The 17,346-nt window shown below is 40.2% G+C and overlaps 1 protein-coding gene across 1 annotated transcript in view; it reads right to left on the reverse strand.

Annotated features, from left to right (window-relative positions):
* SLC17A8 (solute carrier family 17 member 8) overlaps positions 1-17,346 on the reverse strand; it is a 49,182-nt gene that overhangs the window by 5,006 nt on the left and 26,830 nt on the right. Inside the window, exons 5-10 of the mRNA XM_058741658.1 lie at positions 15,815-15,902; positions 11,983-12,069; positions 11,260-11,399; positions 10,983-11,132; positions 9,884-10,016; positions 3,316-3,426 (exon numbers count right to left, since the gene is read on the reverse strand). Coding sequence (XP_058597641.1) covers positions 3,316-3,426; positions 9,884-10,016; positions 10,983-11,132; positions 11,260-11,399; positions 11,983-12,069; positions 15,815-15,902 — 709 coding nt within the window. The remainder of the gene's footprint in view (positions 1-3,315; positions 3,427-9,883; positions 10,017-10,982; positions 11,133-11,259; positions 11,400-11,982; positions 12,070-15,814; positions 15,903-17,346) is intronic.

Consider the following 17,346-nt stretch of genomic DNA (forward strand, 5'->3'; position numbering starts at 1 on the left):
TGAACCTCTGCTTCTTCATCGATAAGCAGGAATAATCATTCTTATAAAATTGTTGTAAGAATTCAGTTAAATAACATATGTTAAATACATGGTACATACAAGTAAAAACCAACATGTATGTTCCTTATGGGTGGTTACCCATCTGTATCATTTACCACCATCTTCCCTGAACTGGCAAAGTGCTTGGTACATAGTACACACTTGATAAATAATTATTTAATTACCCATTTGAGCCATTGAAATTACAGCAGGGGATTGTAGGTTTTGTTTATTCATGTTTTTGTTTTCCTTTGTCTTGCTTTTTAATTCTCTATTCTGTGCAAAGAACCTGAAAATAGGATTTAAAAAAAAATTTTTTTTTTTCCTGATCTGGCATATTAGTTGTTTTTGCCTACCTCCATTCAGGGAGAATTTTGAGAAAAACTTTTTTGCAATAAATATACCTTCCTTTCAGATCCAAGTGGCAGACCATCAGAATATAAAACAGCTGCAAGATTAATTAATCTTACTGTTGATTTGCAAGCGATAAACACTTTATTAGAAAAGAACCCAGAGATAAGAAGCAATTAATATGATCGTTGAGTATTATATTCTGATACAAAGCCTAGGCATCTGTGCTCAGCTAAAGATAATGTGAGAAAAGCCACTTAGATTTCTAGTTGCACAATCCTGGTGTTTAGAAGAAAAAATTCATTGAGAAACTGAGCTATTGATAGATTATTTTGTAGTGGATTAAAAAAAATACACACAAGCTGAGAGAGTCTGTCTTCTCTACATAGGACATTTTTTAAAGTATCATCCTTCCTAATCTCACCTGTCTCAGCTCTCTTGTTGATAATCAATTCCCTAATGGTACCTCTCTTCCTGGCATCCCAAACCCCTTATAAAGTTGGCAGATAGTAGGTCCTGAGGAATCATCATCCACCCAGGGCCATAGTCCTTCCCACAGTGTCACTGTTGGGTCAGATAAACCTTCCCCCCACCCCACCCCCATCCTAGCTACTCAATTTATGTGGGCAAGTTAAGTCACCTTTCTAAGCCCCCGTGTCTTCGCTCTGGTAAAATGGATATAGCAAAATCCTTCCCATAGACTTGTCAGGAGGATTAAAGGAGATATGTCAAAAAGTTGCTAGGATTGAGTAAGTGCTAAAAAAAGAATGGCAGAACTGTTTTTTAGTATTTTGGGTTTCTCTCCTTCTGATCATGGCATAATTGGCAATCCAGGAACAATGTGAAATATTTCATTACTGCTGAGGACAGGATATGAATCCCTTTCGCATCATAGAGCTATCAGGGGAAGTTGTTCCTCAACATCTACTGGAAATAAGTCATGATTGCCCTATCTTTGCTGCTCAAAGTATCGACCAAAGATCAGCAGCAGCAGCATCACTTAGGAGCTTGTTAAAAATGCTAAATCTCAGGCCCCAACCTGAACCTGCTGAATCAGAATCTGCATTCTGTAAGATGCTAGGGTGATTTGTGTGGGCATGAAAGTTTGAGAAGCCCTTGGCTAAAGTGTATAATAACTGAACAACACGATTCACAATACTGAATACTTATTAATTTTGTTGTGCATCTGGCACTGCTAGGGGTTTCAAACACTTTATTTCCACTAGAATGTAAACTTTATGAGGACACCATCTGATTTTTTCCACTGCAATATCCCTTGTGCTGAAAACAGCACCTGGCTCATAGGAAGTATGAGCAAATGCATGAATTATCTGAAGTTCATTGCAATCTCCCAACAACCCTGTGAGGTTGTCATTATACCTCTCCAATTTCTGAGTGAGGAAACCAGGGCTTGAGAATTTAAATGAATTAGCCAACTTTTCCTTTTATAAGTAGCAAGTAGTAAAGAGAAACCCCAAAATCAGGTCTATGCAAGAGCACCTGGGTGGCTCAGTCAGTTAAGTGTCTGACTTCTGCTCGGGTCATGATCTTGTGGTTGTAGGTTTGAGTCCCACATTGGGATCTGTGCTGACAGCTCAGAGCCTGGAGCCTGCTTCAGATTCTGTGTTTCTCCTTCTTTCTACCCCTCCCCCACTCACGGTCTGCCTCTCTGTCTCAAAAATAAATAAACGTTAAAAAAAATTATTTTTTAAATCAGGTCTATGTACCACCAAACCCAAGTTCTTGGTTGCAAGCTACTTTTAAAATAGAGGGTTTCACCCCTAATTTTACTGTTTAACAGCTCTATTAATTTGAAAAGATCACATCTTTATTTTAGGGTAGTTTAGAAAACTACCAGAGGTTCCATATTTCCCTGTCTTGGGACATTCGTCCTCTGATCTTTCAGGCAGCCTGGAATGGTAAAAAGAGCACGAACATGGAGACAGCCAGAAATGCACCTTACTTGTTCCTTTGCCACCAATTGTATGCCAGTAGAAAAATACCTACTTTTTCTGAGTTTTAGGTACCTCATCAGTAAAATAGTGGTATTATCCACTTCCTTCACAGCGCTGTGAGATACACATGATATTTGTAAACTGTTCTGTAAGTGATCACTGTCAGTGTTACCGTATGTTTTAAGGGTAAAAAACAACTAAATTTTACTTTTTCACCCAGTTTTGCATAGGGAGCTTCTGATGCCTGTAAGACAGGGCATGATAGCACCCTGGCCTGTCACACAGTTGGTCTCGGCTCCTGTAAAACAAAGAGACTGATGCCACCTAGGGTAGTGTGAGAATTACACAGAGGGCTTTGAACAGTCCCAGGCAGAGTTGTGCTTGGTCAAAGTTAGCTCTCACTGTCATCATTATTATTCTTACTATGTACTCTCGCCTGTTGGGAAAGTCACTTCCCCTCTGCATTTCCTTCTTTAGAAAATGAAAGCCATGGAGAAGACAAAAGCTTCTAAAGACGCTTTCCACTCTAAAAAAACTTCTGACTTTATGGGACTATGTCAAATGACTACATCATGTGACTTTTGAGCTAATATTAGCCATCTCTAGTTAGAGGGAGGATAGAAAATCAAGAGCCTCTGTGAGGAAGAGTGACCTGGTCCTGAAGTATCGAGTGGCACTTAACCCAGGACACATGCTTGTGCCTCTGCCCACAGCTCAGGGGCGTTGCCTGCACTTTATGTCTTCTTCAAAGCAGGGAGGTAGGGGCAATTCCAGCTTGCCTAGGCTCCTAGGCCTAGTCCTCAATGATCTTACAAAGTCATTCCCACATGATGAAATTCTCTAGCCAGTAGCCTGCTCCTTGGGAATGGCCTGGCTACTAAAGGAAAGTAATACAATATTTTTTTCCTTCCTTCCTCCCAAGACTTGCTGAATCTGTAGAAAAGATTTGGAAAACCAAAGGACACCTCACCTGAAATAGCAAAGCCACTAAATCCTACAGCAAGCACCAGAAAGGAGATGGCTACCCCTTTGGTATGGGAAAAGCCAACCACCAGGAGTAAGGTTGCCTCCATGCCAAAACCTGCAAATGCAAACAGCAGGAAAAAAAATATTGTTTTCATGTCAGTCAGCTCAGTTCACAAATTTATCAAATAAGAATCTATTCATATTTCCATGGACCTAATTTTTTAGTATGTACATTCTGGCACATTGCTTACAATATTACCTGGGTGCTTCATCACTACATGACTATGGTAATATTACCCCAGTGTTCTGTGAGCCTTCCAACATGTGTCCTGGTGCACGTTGAATACTGAGAAGTTCCAGCACGTTCCAATGATGCCCCTGGGATGGGGGATGTTTACTATCAGTTGCTTCATGGGTAGTTGCCCCTGCCATTTCTAAATACTAAAACTCTCTTATATACTGTCAGTGATCCCCTCTTTGGTTATGTAAGTTATGGCCTCTCACAGAAAAATACAATGACAACACTCTAATATATATCACCAGAAATGACCAGAACGCTGTAGAGAATATCAGAAACAAAAAGCAGATCTTCATCTCTTGTAAAGCATAAGGCAAAAATTTTCCCTTTCAGAAGTTCACCCAGCTCTCAAGACTCTTTATAAAAGCCATGAGACATTTGCACAGAAATAAAGCAGAACAAAAGTACTTTCTGTTCCTTTCATTCTAAATAACTGAATCCAGTACAATAAAAAAGGATGAAGAAGTTATGAAGATGTTCCTTCTCACAAAACACACACCACACATATACTCACACACACATGTACACACACTCGAGTTCAGCCAACAGCAGACAGAAAGAAGATGTAAGTGCCATTTCCAGGTATATGAAGTGCCCTGGGGTACATGAAGACAATGATGCTTCATTCTGGAGACTGTCTGCTGATTCCAGACATCTCCACCCGACTGTCCTGTAGTCACCTCAAAGACCATAACAGAATTAATCTATCAACCTATGTTTATAACCCAGACTTTAGATTCAGACAAGCCTGGGTTCCGGTTCTACCACAAAACCACTAATTATGTGACCCTGGACAAGTTCCCTTCACCCCTTAGATGCCTCATTCTCAAAAATGGGGTTAATGATACAACCTTGTAGGATGCTGGAAGAGTAAATAAAATTGGGTATGTAAGGTATCAAGTGCAGTCCCTGTCCACATGAGCACAGCTCAAGTCAACCAAAAGTGGGATGCCTGGCCGGCTTAGTCAGTGGAGCATGTGACTCTTGACCTTGGGTTTTGAGTCATACCCCACATTGGGTGTAGAGATTACTTAAAAAAAAAAAAAGACTTAAAAAAAAAGTCAACCAAAAGTCAAATGTTCAAATCACAGAATCATCTTGGACACTTCTCACTATTCCTCAGCTTTCACATACAAATCTGTAGGTGTCAAATGTGACCTCTTTTTATCCTCCTCCGCTGTCTCGGTCCTGGGTCCCACTACTTCTCACCTGGACAAATTCAATAGCTCCTTTATTGGTCTCCCCACCTCTTCCTCTGACCCATTCTCCACATCACTAGCTCTCTAAACTACACATTGACTCCATTGCCCTTTTGCTTAAAACTTTTGTCAAGGGTCACACGTTATCAGTATAGCACTTATAATAAACCCTCCTGCTGGTCCAGGTTCATCTGCCAGCCCTCACCGCCCTGCCCCTGCCCCCTATAAAGCTTTCTGTTGTAGTCGCATAAATCTATGAGCATTTCCTACTCACAACACTGTTTCATCCCCCTGACATATTTTTATAGGCTCTTCCTTTGCCTGCGATACTCTGCTCCAGCCACTTATTTCTCTTTTTCTGGAGCAACCTTACCATCCTTTAAAGGCCGTTTCAAATATTACTTCTAGGAAGCGTCTCTGACAACACTGCCCTTCCCCACACTGGTGAAGCTGACATCTCCTTTTTATTCCTCATATTACAGAAACTTTCAACATTGCTTTGTAATTTTTCGTTTATGTTTCTGCCTCTGCCACAAACTGTGACGTTATCCAGAAAGATACCAAGTATGTAGCACAGAGCCTGGCTAGCATGTAGCGGGCACTCAATAAATAATGGTTAATGAATTAATGTAAAGGGAAGAAAATGAGACCCGGAATCAAGACAGTTAGATTGAAATACAAGCTAAAATACCTTTTGTAGAACTTGGTGAATTGCTTACCTTCTGAGTTCGTTTTCTCAAAACTATCATAGAAACAGAGCAAGCATCAGTAATTGTTTTAGATGGCCATTCAAAGAGAATCAGATAAAATGGGGAACAGTGGTGCTTTTCAACTGGTGGCTTTATACCACTACTACTTGTTAATTTTGTTTCAAGATTTTAAATTATACATAGGGAAAAATTGCTAGTATTTTATATACTAACTAAAAGTGCTTTTGAAGTGGCCCATTTTAAATAACAAGGCATCTTGCTGAAACTTTTTTTTAAATTTTATTTATCTGTTTTGAGAGAGAGAGAGAGGAAGAGAGAGAATGTGCATAAGCCCACAGGGGAGGGGAAGAGAGAGAGGGGGAGAGAGAGAATTCCAAACAGGCTCCACACTGGCAGCGCTGAGCCTGACACAGGGTTCGAGCTCACAAACCATGAGATTGTGACCTGAGCAGAAATCAAGAGTCTGACGCATAACCGACTGAGCCACCCAGGTGTCTTTGGCTGAAACTTCTTTTATCTTAGTACTCTAGACAAAGGTTGTAAGGAAAAATTAATTCCCCCAAAGAATTAGAATGGAGACATTTTGTGAAAAATAAAACGTACAAATGACCCACTGGTTCATCCATAAGGGGGAAAAAATGATCTTTGCCAAATAGTTAGTAGATTTCCAAAGGACGGGGCAGGGGGGTGGGAAAACATTTAAGAACTTAAATAGTTTCTGTCTATAGTGAAAAATGCTAGAGATAGGACGACTATGTTCCAGGAGCTTAAGGATAAAATTTGAACGTCAGAGGTGATCAAAAGACCTTGAAAGTGAACCTATTCAGAGCTGACCAGAAAAATAGAACTAGGATTTAAAGGTCTGAGAAAAATGTTCACTTCATATTAAAACAATCTAAAGTTCACACAGGCAACCGATGGAGCCAGACTAGAATTTTTTACCTCAGTCACACTTAACAAGTACCATAGAGGGAAGTACAAGGATTTGACATCTGTTTTCGAGGATCTTGGAAATGTGCCCTGACTGAGAATGAACTAGAACAGACCTTCATGTCTTAGGTGATCTGTTTGTTTTAAATGATTCTAGCAGCAAACATCCCTTGCCTATGGAAAGAAAAGAAAGTGACAGACTCTAGCAAATGTGTGATCCTTCTCAGATGAGAAATGTCCTCTATATTTCTTCTTAGAGAGTATGAAACCAACTAAAATTACCTATAAGATCATGCAAGTGCTTCATTATGTCCAAATCAATCTGGCTTGTTCAATGATGGCACAAAACTCTCTCCTCATGTATTTATTTCTAGTCTAGCATCTTCGTATATAAGCAAAATAAGACAACGATTTTTTAAAACATTCTATGTAGAACTCACTGGTCCTGCTATTTCAAAATATAAAATGACATGACAAGATATGCAAAGAGGTTTTGAGGGTTTTGTTTTGTTCTTTAAGATGGGAGAGAGGCTAGGGAAGTTCTATGTTTGTGTTCTAGTTTTGGTGGGGTGGGGGGAAGAGATCTGCTTTCAACAGTCACTTTGTTAACACTTTAAAATCTTTGAGAATTCTCACCACCCCTCCTCCCAATGCCAACACTATCGATTGTGGAGGATCAATGGGTGAAGTGATTGGGGCAAAATTAAACACAAACAAGACATTCCTATAAAGTATGTTCAGAGTCTCCAAGACATCTGGCTTTAGAAAAGTTTGTACAAGTGGAATTGAAATCCAGAATTTTCTTTCAAATTCCAGGTTAAGAGGTTGCATATTTTTGGCCATGGGAAATACACTTGAATAGCAAATACTTATTGAATGCCTCCTTAGAAAAACTTCGATTTTGTTAGCGTCTTAAACACAGGAGAGGAAAAATGCATTATCTACCAAAAACCTTCTATAGGTTGGATCCATGCTAGGTGCATCTGTACATTGTCTCATTTAACATTTGTAATAATCATTGAAAGAAAATATGATTATTCAGATTTTAAAGAAGAAAGTTGGGCTCAGAGAATTTAAAAATCCACCCAATTTTCTCCACCTCCATTGACACCACTTTAGTTCAAGTTACCATCTTCTCTTGAAAGAGTAACCAAAATAGCCTCCTAACTGCTCTCCCTTCTTTTACTTTTGTGTTCTACATTCTATTCAGATTTGAAAATATAAGTCAAATCATGTCACTTTCCCTGTTTTAAACCCTCTACTTGCTTCCCAGGGCATTTCAAATAAAACGTAAGCTCTGCACGTGTCTACAAAGCCTCCCAAGATCTGGCCCTCATCAAGCATTCTGGTCCCATCTCCTGTCACTCTCCACCTCACTCCTTAGGCTCCAGCCATTTTGAATTTCTTTCCCTCTGCTCTCTAACATGCCACATTAATGCCTGCCTCAGGGCCATTGCACATGCTATTACTGCTGCCTAAAATGCTTTCCTGCAAGAGGTATAATAAGGTACCAATCAAGTGTATGCATGGGCAGGAGCAGTCACTGGAGGCTGATGTAGACTTCACAAGAAGGAGGATGAACTCATGTGGAAGGATGTGTGGATAGGACTAGGGTGAGAAGTGAAGGTGAGCATAACTCACAGTCAAGAGCAAGGGAGTAAGCAAAGTCAGAGGTGGAAAAGGATATCCAGGGCCTGCTGTGGAGGGCTATTCAGCTGGAGTACAATGTGGTAATCAGAGGAGTGGCTCCTGTATGAGTTTCTGATTGCTGCTATAACAAATTATCACAAATTTACTGGCTTAAAACCATACAAACTTATTACTGTATAGTGCTGGAGGTCAGAAGACTGAAATGGGTCCTGGAGACCTAAAATCAGGATGTTAACAGAACTGTGTTCCTTCTGGAGGCTTTAGGGGAAACTCCATTCTTGCTTTTCCCAGCCTTTAGAGCCCACCTGCACTCCTTGGCTTGTGGCTGCATCACTCTGATATTTGCCTCTACCATCATATCTCCTTCTCTGACTCTGTCCCTCCTGCCTCCTCTTATAAGGAACTCTGTGATTGCATTGGGTCCACCCAGATAATCCAAGATCATCTCCCCGTCTCAAGGTCCTTAACTTGATCATATCTGCAAAGTTCATTTTATTATATAGGGAAACATAAGCACAAATTTTGGGAATTAGAACATGGACATCTTTGGGGGACCATTATACTGTCTACCTCAGCTACCTTGAATGCAGTGCCTCAGAGCTTCACCTCTCACCTTCCAGAGAGCAGATCCACACCTGCCAACCTTCAGTCTCCTATAGAGAAGTTCACATCAATGGCAGGGCCAAACATCTCTGCCTGGGACCAGCAGTCAAACTGCTGGGAGAACTGATGCCAATAGGCTATTCCCAAGCTCCCTGGTCAGACTTTATATCTGAAATGCTGTTGGTTCAGATTATGTCTGCTGTTGTGTAGCCTTCATATAATCTTCACTTTTAAGTGGTCCTGACCCATCTAATCTAGAGTGACCGTCCACCCCTCCCCTCCTTTCCAACTTAATATTGCAGCTGTGACCTTTCACCCATAGATGGCACTGTTCTCCACCTCCTGCTTGCCCATCCTGACCCCAATGCCCTGGAGGAGTAGCTTCACTGACTGCACAATGAGCTCAGACAGAGATCTTGCACAGGATCTGCCATGAGCAAGTCACTTTATTTTACCCCAGTTTCTTCACTGTAAACCACAGTGAGGACATAGCTTAGTGTCTGACACAGAAAGCATCCAATAAATGCTAATTTAAACACAAAAACAAAAAAAAGGTTTAAAAAAAGTGGAAGGTTTAAAAAAGATGAGCAGTTATAAACATTGTAGGGGTTCATGATTACCTTTACCTCCCTCTTTAGGAAAATCACCCAGCTTCTAATTTGTCTTTGCAAAATCAAAACATAAAGCAGAAACTAAATAAAACAGAAAAGAGTTTGTGTGTGTGTGTGTGTGTGTGTGCATGCGCACATGCATATGTTAAGAAAGAAGACTATTCAGAGGAAATATTTTTCTTGTATTTCTTACCAAAACCTGTATATACAGAAAGGGATAAGGGAATAAACTACAAAAGCAAAGGATTATGTGTATGGGAGAATATATGGGAAGGATAAACAATAAAGATATGTCACAGGAAATCAGTTTGCTTTGGCTTAAGAGTAAATGAAAGAAGCATTTCTACAGTTGGAGGTGAGTACTGATCTATCAACTAAGTTGTCCTATTTCAGGCTGCACAAGCTGGATGACCAGTTAGCAGGGGTATGATGGACACTCAAGTATCTGCTGGGGATGGATTTAGGGGCCTTTAAGATCCTTTCTAATGATTATACAGAACCCCCAAAATATGCTGTGCAGTTCATCTCATTCTGTAAAGGCTACTTAAGCCACCTATGAAATCCACAGTACCTCCACAGTTCATGATTTTTCTGACAGCAGTTGTGGTCAAAATTTTTCTGCTTCTTAAATAATCAGCCAATTGTCCTCCAATCGGCACAATGATGGTCATAACCATGTGTGGGACTGCTGACAAGAGACCCACCTGGAGAGAAATAAAAAACAATGAGCTATTTTTAGCTGCTTCAGACAGATGCACTTCCCCAATTCCTTGCCCACTCCCCGCCAAGTTTAATCATCTAATTATATGAGACCCAGATAGGCCTGAATTTTATAATAAATAATGAATGAGTGAATGATCTTAAGTATAGACCTGTCTCTCCCACCAGACTGGAAGCTCCTTGAGGACAGACCTGACTTGTATTCATCACAGAGGCCCCAGCACCTGCCAAAGGGCCCAGCACATAGTAAACACTTGGCACAAAGTGAGCATTCATGGATGGCTTCATGGATGGCAACCACTATATATATATATATATATCTCCTCCATGGTCACCCCCAGACAGTACCTGGGCTATGAAAACATCTACCTCTACTAGGCCTCTGTTCTTTCCCTGTAGGAAGGTGGTTAATTCTTTCATGATGATGGCTATGTTTCACCATCTACACCTTTCCTCCCTGAAACGCAGACAATCTAATCACAGTGGCTGGAGACATTGAAGGAGGTTTTTTCTAAACCATACAAGCCAATGGTTGTTATTGCTATAACTACCATTATGGAGAGTAGGGTGGTCTGCAAAACAAGCTTTAAGTCTCTTACTGCTACTCACCAAGTACATTATAAGGGGAAAAAAACCTTCTTGCCTTCAAATCTTTTTATTCTTACCTAATATGCAGTTCATGAGTTTAGCTTCAAAAAAACCTTTGAGATAGAATAGAACATAAATCTTTAAAAGCAGCTTAAAACGTCTTTGATCCTTACAAAGAAGAAATTAAATAGCTATGTATACTGTGCCCAGAACGTACAACTTGTCTGACCTCTAAGGTATTAGGTGTCACAGAACTGTTATGAATTTTGATCAGCAATTTAATTATTTTATCATGCAAAGATTTTCTCAGTAGAAGCAAGAAATTTAAGGTTAAAGAACATTAGAAGCATCTATGTGTTTACCTTACTTATTGCAAATCCAAAGACCTCTTCAAAATAAGCAGGCTGACTTATTAACAGCAAATAAAAGGTCCAGCTTCTGCAAAAATTTGCCACAATGATTGCATAAACTGGCAACGATGTGAAAAATTTTTTCCATGGTGTGTTAAGTTTCTAAAGAGTAAAAATACCAGGAGATTTTTAGTGACTATATTGACATATTTTTTTTTCTTGAGAGGACAACACAATCACTAAGAGAAGTAGAAAAGAGGCAAGGCTTCATCTGTCCATCTCTACTTACACTGAGACTAACCACGTTGGCTCCTTCTCCTATACTTGTCTCTATGTAGGTCCTCTCCTCACTGGATATTGTTGGGTGAGCAGCGGGACATTCATAGGCCTGCAGCAGCCAAAATGTGTACCAAATAATCCCAAACATACCTGCAGTAAAAAAACAAAAGGCTTAATGATATGGTTTCCTGGTCTTTTGTCTCTAAATTTTCCAAATCTCAAAATATTGCCATATAACATGATGTTCATCTAGAAAGAAGTATTTCTTTGCTTTTCCTGTTGTTGTTGTTAGCTTGTATTTAAAGAAAGGTAATATTATTCCCATTAAGAAAGTAACTTTAATACAAGCATTAAATGAATCATAAACAGACAAGTATTCCACTTACATGATAAACTTGTTTTAATAATCTCTATTTTCATATAGTAAATTCTTTTTTTAATGTTTATTTTGACAGAGAGAGAGAGAGAGACAGAGCAAGCATGGGAGAGGCAGAGAGAGAGAAAGAGATTGCCAAGCAGGCTCCATGCTGTCAGCACAGAGCCTGACACAGGGCTCAGTCTCACTAATGGAAAGCTCATGAATGACCTGAGCTGAGATCAAAAGTCAGGCACTTAACCAACTGAGCTACAAAGGCACTCCATTCATACAGTAAATTCTTAGCCAATCCCAATATACAATAAAATTCCATCTCTATGAGTCAACCATGGGAGCTCATAAAGTCAAATTACTCACCATAAATATAAAAGACAGAGGCCCATCCAATGTACTGTACCAACACCCCAGCCAGAGGCATGGCAATCACTGCCCCCGCATAGGAACCTAGAACAAGGAAACATGGATGGAAACTTAGCAACAGTCACTCATGCCACCTCAGGTCATCTCGAGTTCCTGCTGAGATGATGGAGCGAATGGAGCGAGAGTCACAATGCGCTTGTGCAGAAGGACAAACTCCCAGGGTGCCTTACCACAGGGCTTCCAGCAGAGAAAGATCACCAGGTGCCCTTTAACTACATCCAGGTACCATGGAGGAATGAGACAAAGATTGCTTGGGCACAGCAATTTGGAATTACATGAAAAAATAGAAAAAAGCGGTGAGAAAACTCTCAGAGAAATTTGAAAAATTCAACCAGGTACAATATTTTTTTTTAATGTTTATTTTATTTTTGAAAGAGAGAAAGAGAGTGTGACCAGGGGAGGGGCAGAGAGAGAGAGGGGGACAGAGGATCCAAAGCCGGCTCCACACTGACAGCTGGGAACCCAAGTCCAACACGGGGCTCGAACCCATGAATCATGAGATAACGACCTGAGCCTGAAGTCAGACACTCAACCAACAGAGCCACCCAGGCCCCTGGGAGAGCCACCCAGCCACCCAGCCACCCAGCCACCGGGTACAATATTATGTACTGAAGACAGCAAGCAAAGGCACAAATTGATCTGCCTTTCAGAGTTCACAGTTCAGAAGAATTATCACCTAGGTCTTTAAATGAGGGACTTCAAACTATTAAGAAATCAGGGTTTTTAGAGTCTTGATTTTTTTTTTTTTTTAATCAGGAAACAGTTCTATTCCAGGACGGCAGTATGAACAGGATGGCTGCTCTCTCCACCTACCTCCGGAATGGGCATATGTTTAAGTTTATTTCTTTGTAAATACTTAACCTTGTAAATACCTATATGTGGATGTTTATCTTGTCTAGACAAGATAACAAAAGCTAGAGGTCTGGTGTCCACTATGCCCTACAGCTCCGTGATATCTGCTGTAGAAACATGAGCCCTGAAAACTCTTAATCAATATTAACTGAATCAAAGAAACAAAAAAAATTACTACCTGAAATTCCCTCTGGGCTGTGAATGAAAAAATTCTTGCTCTGAAAAAGTGAGTAGCAACAAGATATTCTATATCTCAGACCTCAGTGCTAAGGAAGACCTTCAGGAAATGGGAGTTCGGGGATCTTCCCAGAGAAAAAGATTAAATTCCATCTTTCCAAGCTGGGACTGACTGGCCAGGAAAGGCCCAACCTGGAATCTCAAATCTGAGCATCATGACACCTGAGGGAGCCTCTCAATCTGTGGGAATCATTTTCCTCAGATAGAAGATGGGAATGAAATCTCCATCTCACACAGTCATTTTGAGAATCAAATAAACTATATCTGTGAAGATGTTTTGTAAGCTGTAATTAGAGCTGCACAAACGCCAGCTATTATGTTACTGTAATGTACAGAACGACACTGCATTTTTTTTCAACCTCATACTTCCTCAAACCAGGAAGACAAGCATTCCAAGGCAATTGTTTAGAAAGAGCTGCAGGTCTTACTCTGCTGTGGGTGTGGAGAAGGTGGTCTTTCCTGGGCCAAATTTCCTGGAAGTGAGGGGTAGGGAAATGCTAGGGATAGGGAAGGTCAGGGAATAACCACCACCAGCTAAGATGCATTGGATGCTTTGTGTGTGCCCTCTACTAGGTTGAAGATTCTAGACCCAAATTGTATTTAACCCTTTTTTCAACCTCTTGGCATTGGTACCAATATCATCCCCATTTATGGGAGAAACCAAGGCTGGGTGAGGGGAGGTAAATTGTCTGAGGTCACACAGGTGTGAGTGATAGGAATCCAGAGTCTTTATCCTTAACTATTTAATAATTCAGTCCTGCCTCCTCCACTTAAACATGCCCATTATTTCCTCATATTAGGAAGCATTCTTTCATGGAGGACATTTTACACTTGAAACTGTCCTTCCCTGTCTAGTAGAGAAACTCTCCCTCATCCTTCTGGACATGGGTGAGCGTCATCTCCTGTCATGCCCACAGCCTCTGAGCATACCCCCATGGGGTGTACCACCCAAACTGCCCTAGGGGAGCTGACTGTACCTTGATCCTTCTGTGGGCTGGCTCCCCAGTTCTGTCCTCACTAGCTGGGAGAACTTACTTGACTCGATATTTCCTAAAGTCCCTGTCAACTCCAATATTTTTTGTGTAAGAACTGATTAACCCCAAATCTGGGTTACCTTCTAATGACATTTCTCTTTGGCTGTTCTTTCAAACCAAGGCTACACCTTAGCCAGGAAAAGTAATAAAGCCTATGACTTTGATCAGGTAACTTTCCTTGAGAGTCAAACCATTTCTCAAATCAGCCCTTTGAGGGTTATAAAGACACTAAGAATGGAGAGTGGCAGCTAGTCATTCTTGCTTTGCAGGCAAATCAAAATGAAAAGCCTTATAAATAAACCATCCAAAGAAAATAAAGTCAAGGATCTGACAGTTCACAAGGTCAAAATCTTATATTCTTCTAGAGCTGGCACAAGGTCAGTAGTGGAAGGGGAGATGATCCTGAACTACAAGTGAGAGGAGAAAAATGGTTTCTACGGACAAGAGAGGCTAAAGATACAAAGACATCTCGACTTTGCATGTAGTTCCAAACTAGGCATAAAATAGGTACATTGGTGAATATTCACACCAAAGTCCCAAAGATTCTATATTATTATTATTATTATTATTATTATTATTTAAGGAAGTAAAGAGAAAGAGCAAGGGAGAAATAAATTAAAAGATTCACAGAAATTAAGAGGAAACTTTATTTCTCCCTTTAGCTAAGGAATACAAGTTAGTTTCTCTTAGGAAAGGTACACTAGCTTGAGAAACTAGACAGAACTAAATTCTGATCCTAATTTTGCCAAGTCCCCATTATAACTTTCATGGCCTAAAGCACTTTTGTCTTCCTGGGCCTCTTCCCACATAAATACATATATATATATGTATGTATATATACATACATATGTAATATATGTAATATATGTATTAGCAAGGTGAAGTTTGGTGACCCAGGAATTAAAGTCACATCACTACTTAAGGACCACTAACATACTTTCAGGTAAGACGGATGGCCTCCATTTTCATCTGGAATGTAATGGAAAAAATTAATTAAAAGACCTCTGTGACAATGTGTACATAGTAATGCAGTGAGGAATGTTCTGAATTAAGAACCAGGTGGTACAGGGGTGCCTGGGTAACTCAGTCGGTTAAACGTCCAACTCCTGATTTCAGCTCCAGCCCCACATTGGGCTCTCTGCTGTCAGTGCAGTCTGTTTCAGAGCCTCTGCCTCAATCTCTCTCTGATTCTCCCCCCTCCCATCAAAACTAAATAAATGAACGTTAAAAAAAAAAAGAAGAAGAATCAGGTAGTCTAGCTCCCCTTCCATACCCCGTGTAAACTTGGATCTTAATTTCTGTTCAATGAAACTAAACTATAAACTTTAATTTCAGTTTCTCCACCTGTAAAAAGAAGAGGAGCAAAAGGCTTGATGATTCTCTCTCTTCTGCTTTTGATCTTGGCAAATATCATTTGTTGGCTAATTCGACAACCACATCCTTCTTTTTTACCTTTCTCTACTAAAGGTGCTGGAAAAGCTAGCTTTTCCTAGCTGCCTCTGTAGATGATAAAGCATTGATGCAATTAGGGCCAATGGCGTTACTTTGGGGCTTCTATTATGTGAAAAAAATAGACTGTACCTAGTAGGATCTTTACTTGAAGTCAAAGCATTCCTAAGTAAAACTTGCTATTCTAATACACTTACCACAAAAAGAGGTTGTGGCCAGTCGGCTTCTCTCCAAAGGTGGTGCCCACTTACTCCACATCCCGTGGCAGGCTGGGTAAGTCACACCCTGGCAAAACAGTTGAAAACAGACTATTTTATTTGACCCCAGTTTCTGTTTGTTTAAAATATAGATCCTGCTTCTTTAAGACAGGCTACAACATAAAAGTCCAATTCATAAATACCAAGTAGCCTGTGTCAGCTATTTTAACTCACAGCACAGATGCTGAAATTTGAATATCAGTTCAAATGTAAGAATGGTGGGGAATGGGGAAGAGGTCTTTATATTTCATATTATTATAGAATATCAGTATAGAAAGGGACTTCTGCAATCAGTTGATCCATCCCCTTATTTCAAGATACAGAACCTGAGGTTAAGAAGCATTCAGTGACTACACTCTAGTCTTCATGGCTGTTAATAGCATATTCTTTCCACCCATCATTATTTTCTAAAATGCAATATATGTCCCTCTAGTGGGACTAGAGTTAAATTTGAGTTGCTACAACAACCTACATTTTTTTTAAGTTTATTTATTTATTTTGAGAGAGAGAGAGAGAGAGAGAGAGAGCACAAGCAAGGGAAGGGCAGAGAGAGAGGGCGAGAGAATCCCGATCCACATTGTCAGTGCGGAGCCCCAGTGCAGGGCTCAAACCCACTAACTGTGGGATCATGACCTAAGCCGAAATCAAGAGCCAGATGCTTAACCAATGGAGCCACCCAGACGCCCCACAACCTACATTTTTTATCATAATTGGTGCATGTATATTCTAACAGGTTTTAGAAAAAAATGTAACTGGCACATCAAACCCATGATTTCAAAGATATTGTTGCTTATGATGAGGTTCTTTTGGGGTGTGGGTTTTTTTTAATGAATTGATCTAGGGAAACACTGTAGGTAAATAATAGTACAAATTGTATATGGATATGACAAAAGTGACAAAGGCTAGAGGTGAATGACTGAGCTTGGGAAACACTGCTCTACATCAGGGCTTCAGAAAATATGACCTGATTTAGCACACCATCCGTTTTTGTACTACTCATGAGGAAGGACTAGTTTTCACATTTTTTTTCTCAACTCACATTTTTATTTTCTTATTTTTTATTTTTTCATTAATTTTTTTTTAGAGGTGCCTGGGTGGCTCACTTGATCAAGCATCTGACTCATGACTTCAGCTCAGGTGATGATCTCATGGTCCATGGGTTTGAGCCTCCCCCCCCCCACCCTCCGTTGGGTTCTGCGCTGAGAGTGCACAGCCTGCTTGGGATTCTCTCCCTCCCTCTCTCTCTGCCCCTCGCCCCCCACGCTCTCTCTCTTCCTCTCTCTTACAAATAAATAAACATTTAAAAAATTTCTTTTGAAATAAACTTTCTTTTTAATTCCAGGATCGGTAACATACAGTATTATGTTAGTTTCAGTTGTACAATATAGTGATTCAACAGTTCTATACATTACTCAGCATTCATGGTTTTCAAGCGAGTAAAAACAAATTGAAAGGAGAATAATATTTCATGG

This window comes from Neofelis nebulosa, chromosome 8 (genome assembly GCF_028018385.1).
Source record: "Neofelis nebulosa isolate mNeoNeb1 chromosome 8, mNeoNeb1.pri, whole genome shotgun sequence".
NCBI classification, from domain to species: domain Eukaryota; kingdom Metazoa; phylum Chordata; class Mammalia; order Carnivora; family Felidae; genus Neofelis; species Neofelis nebulosa.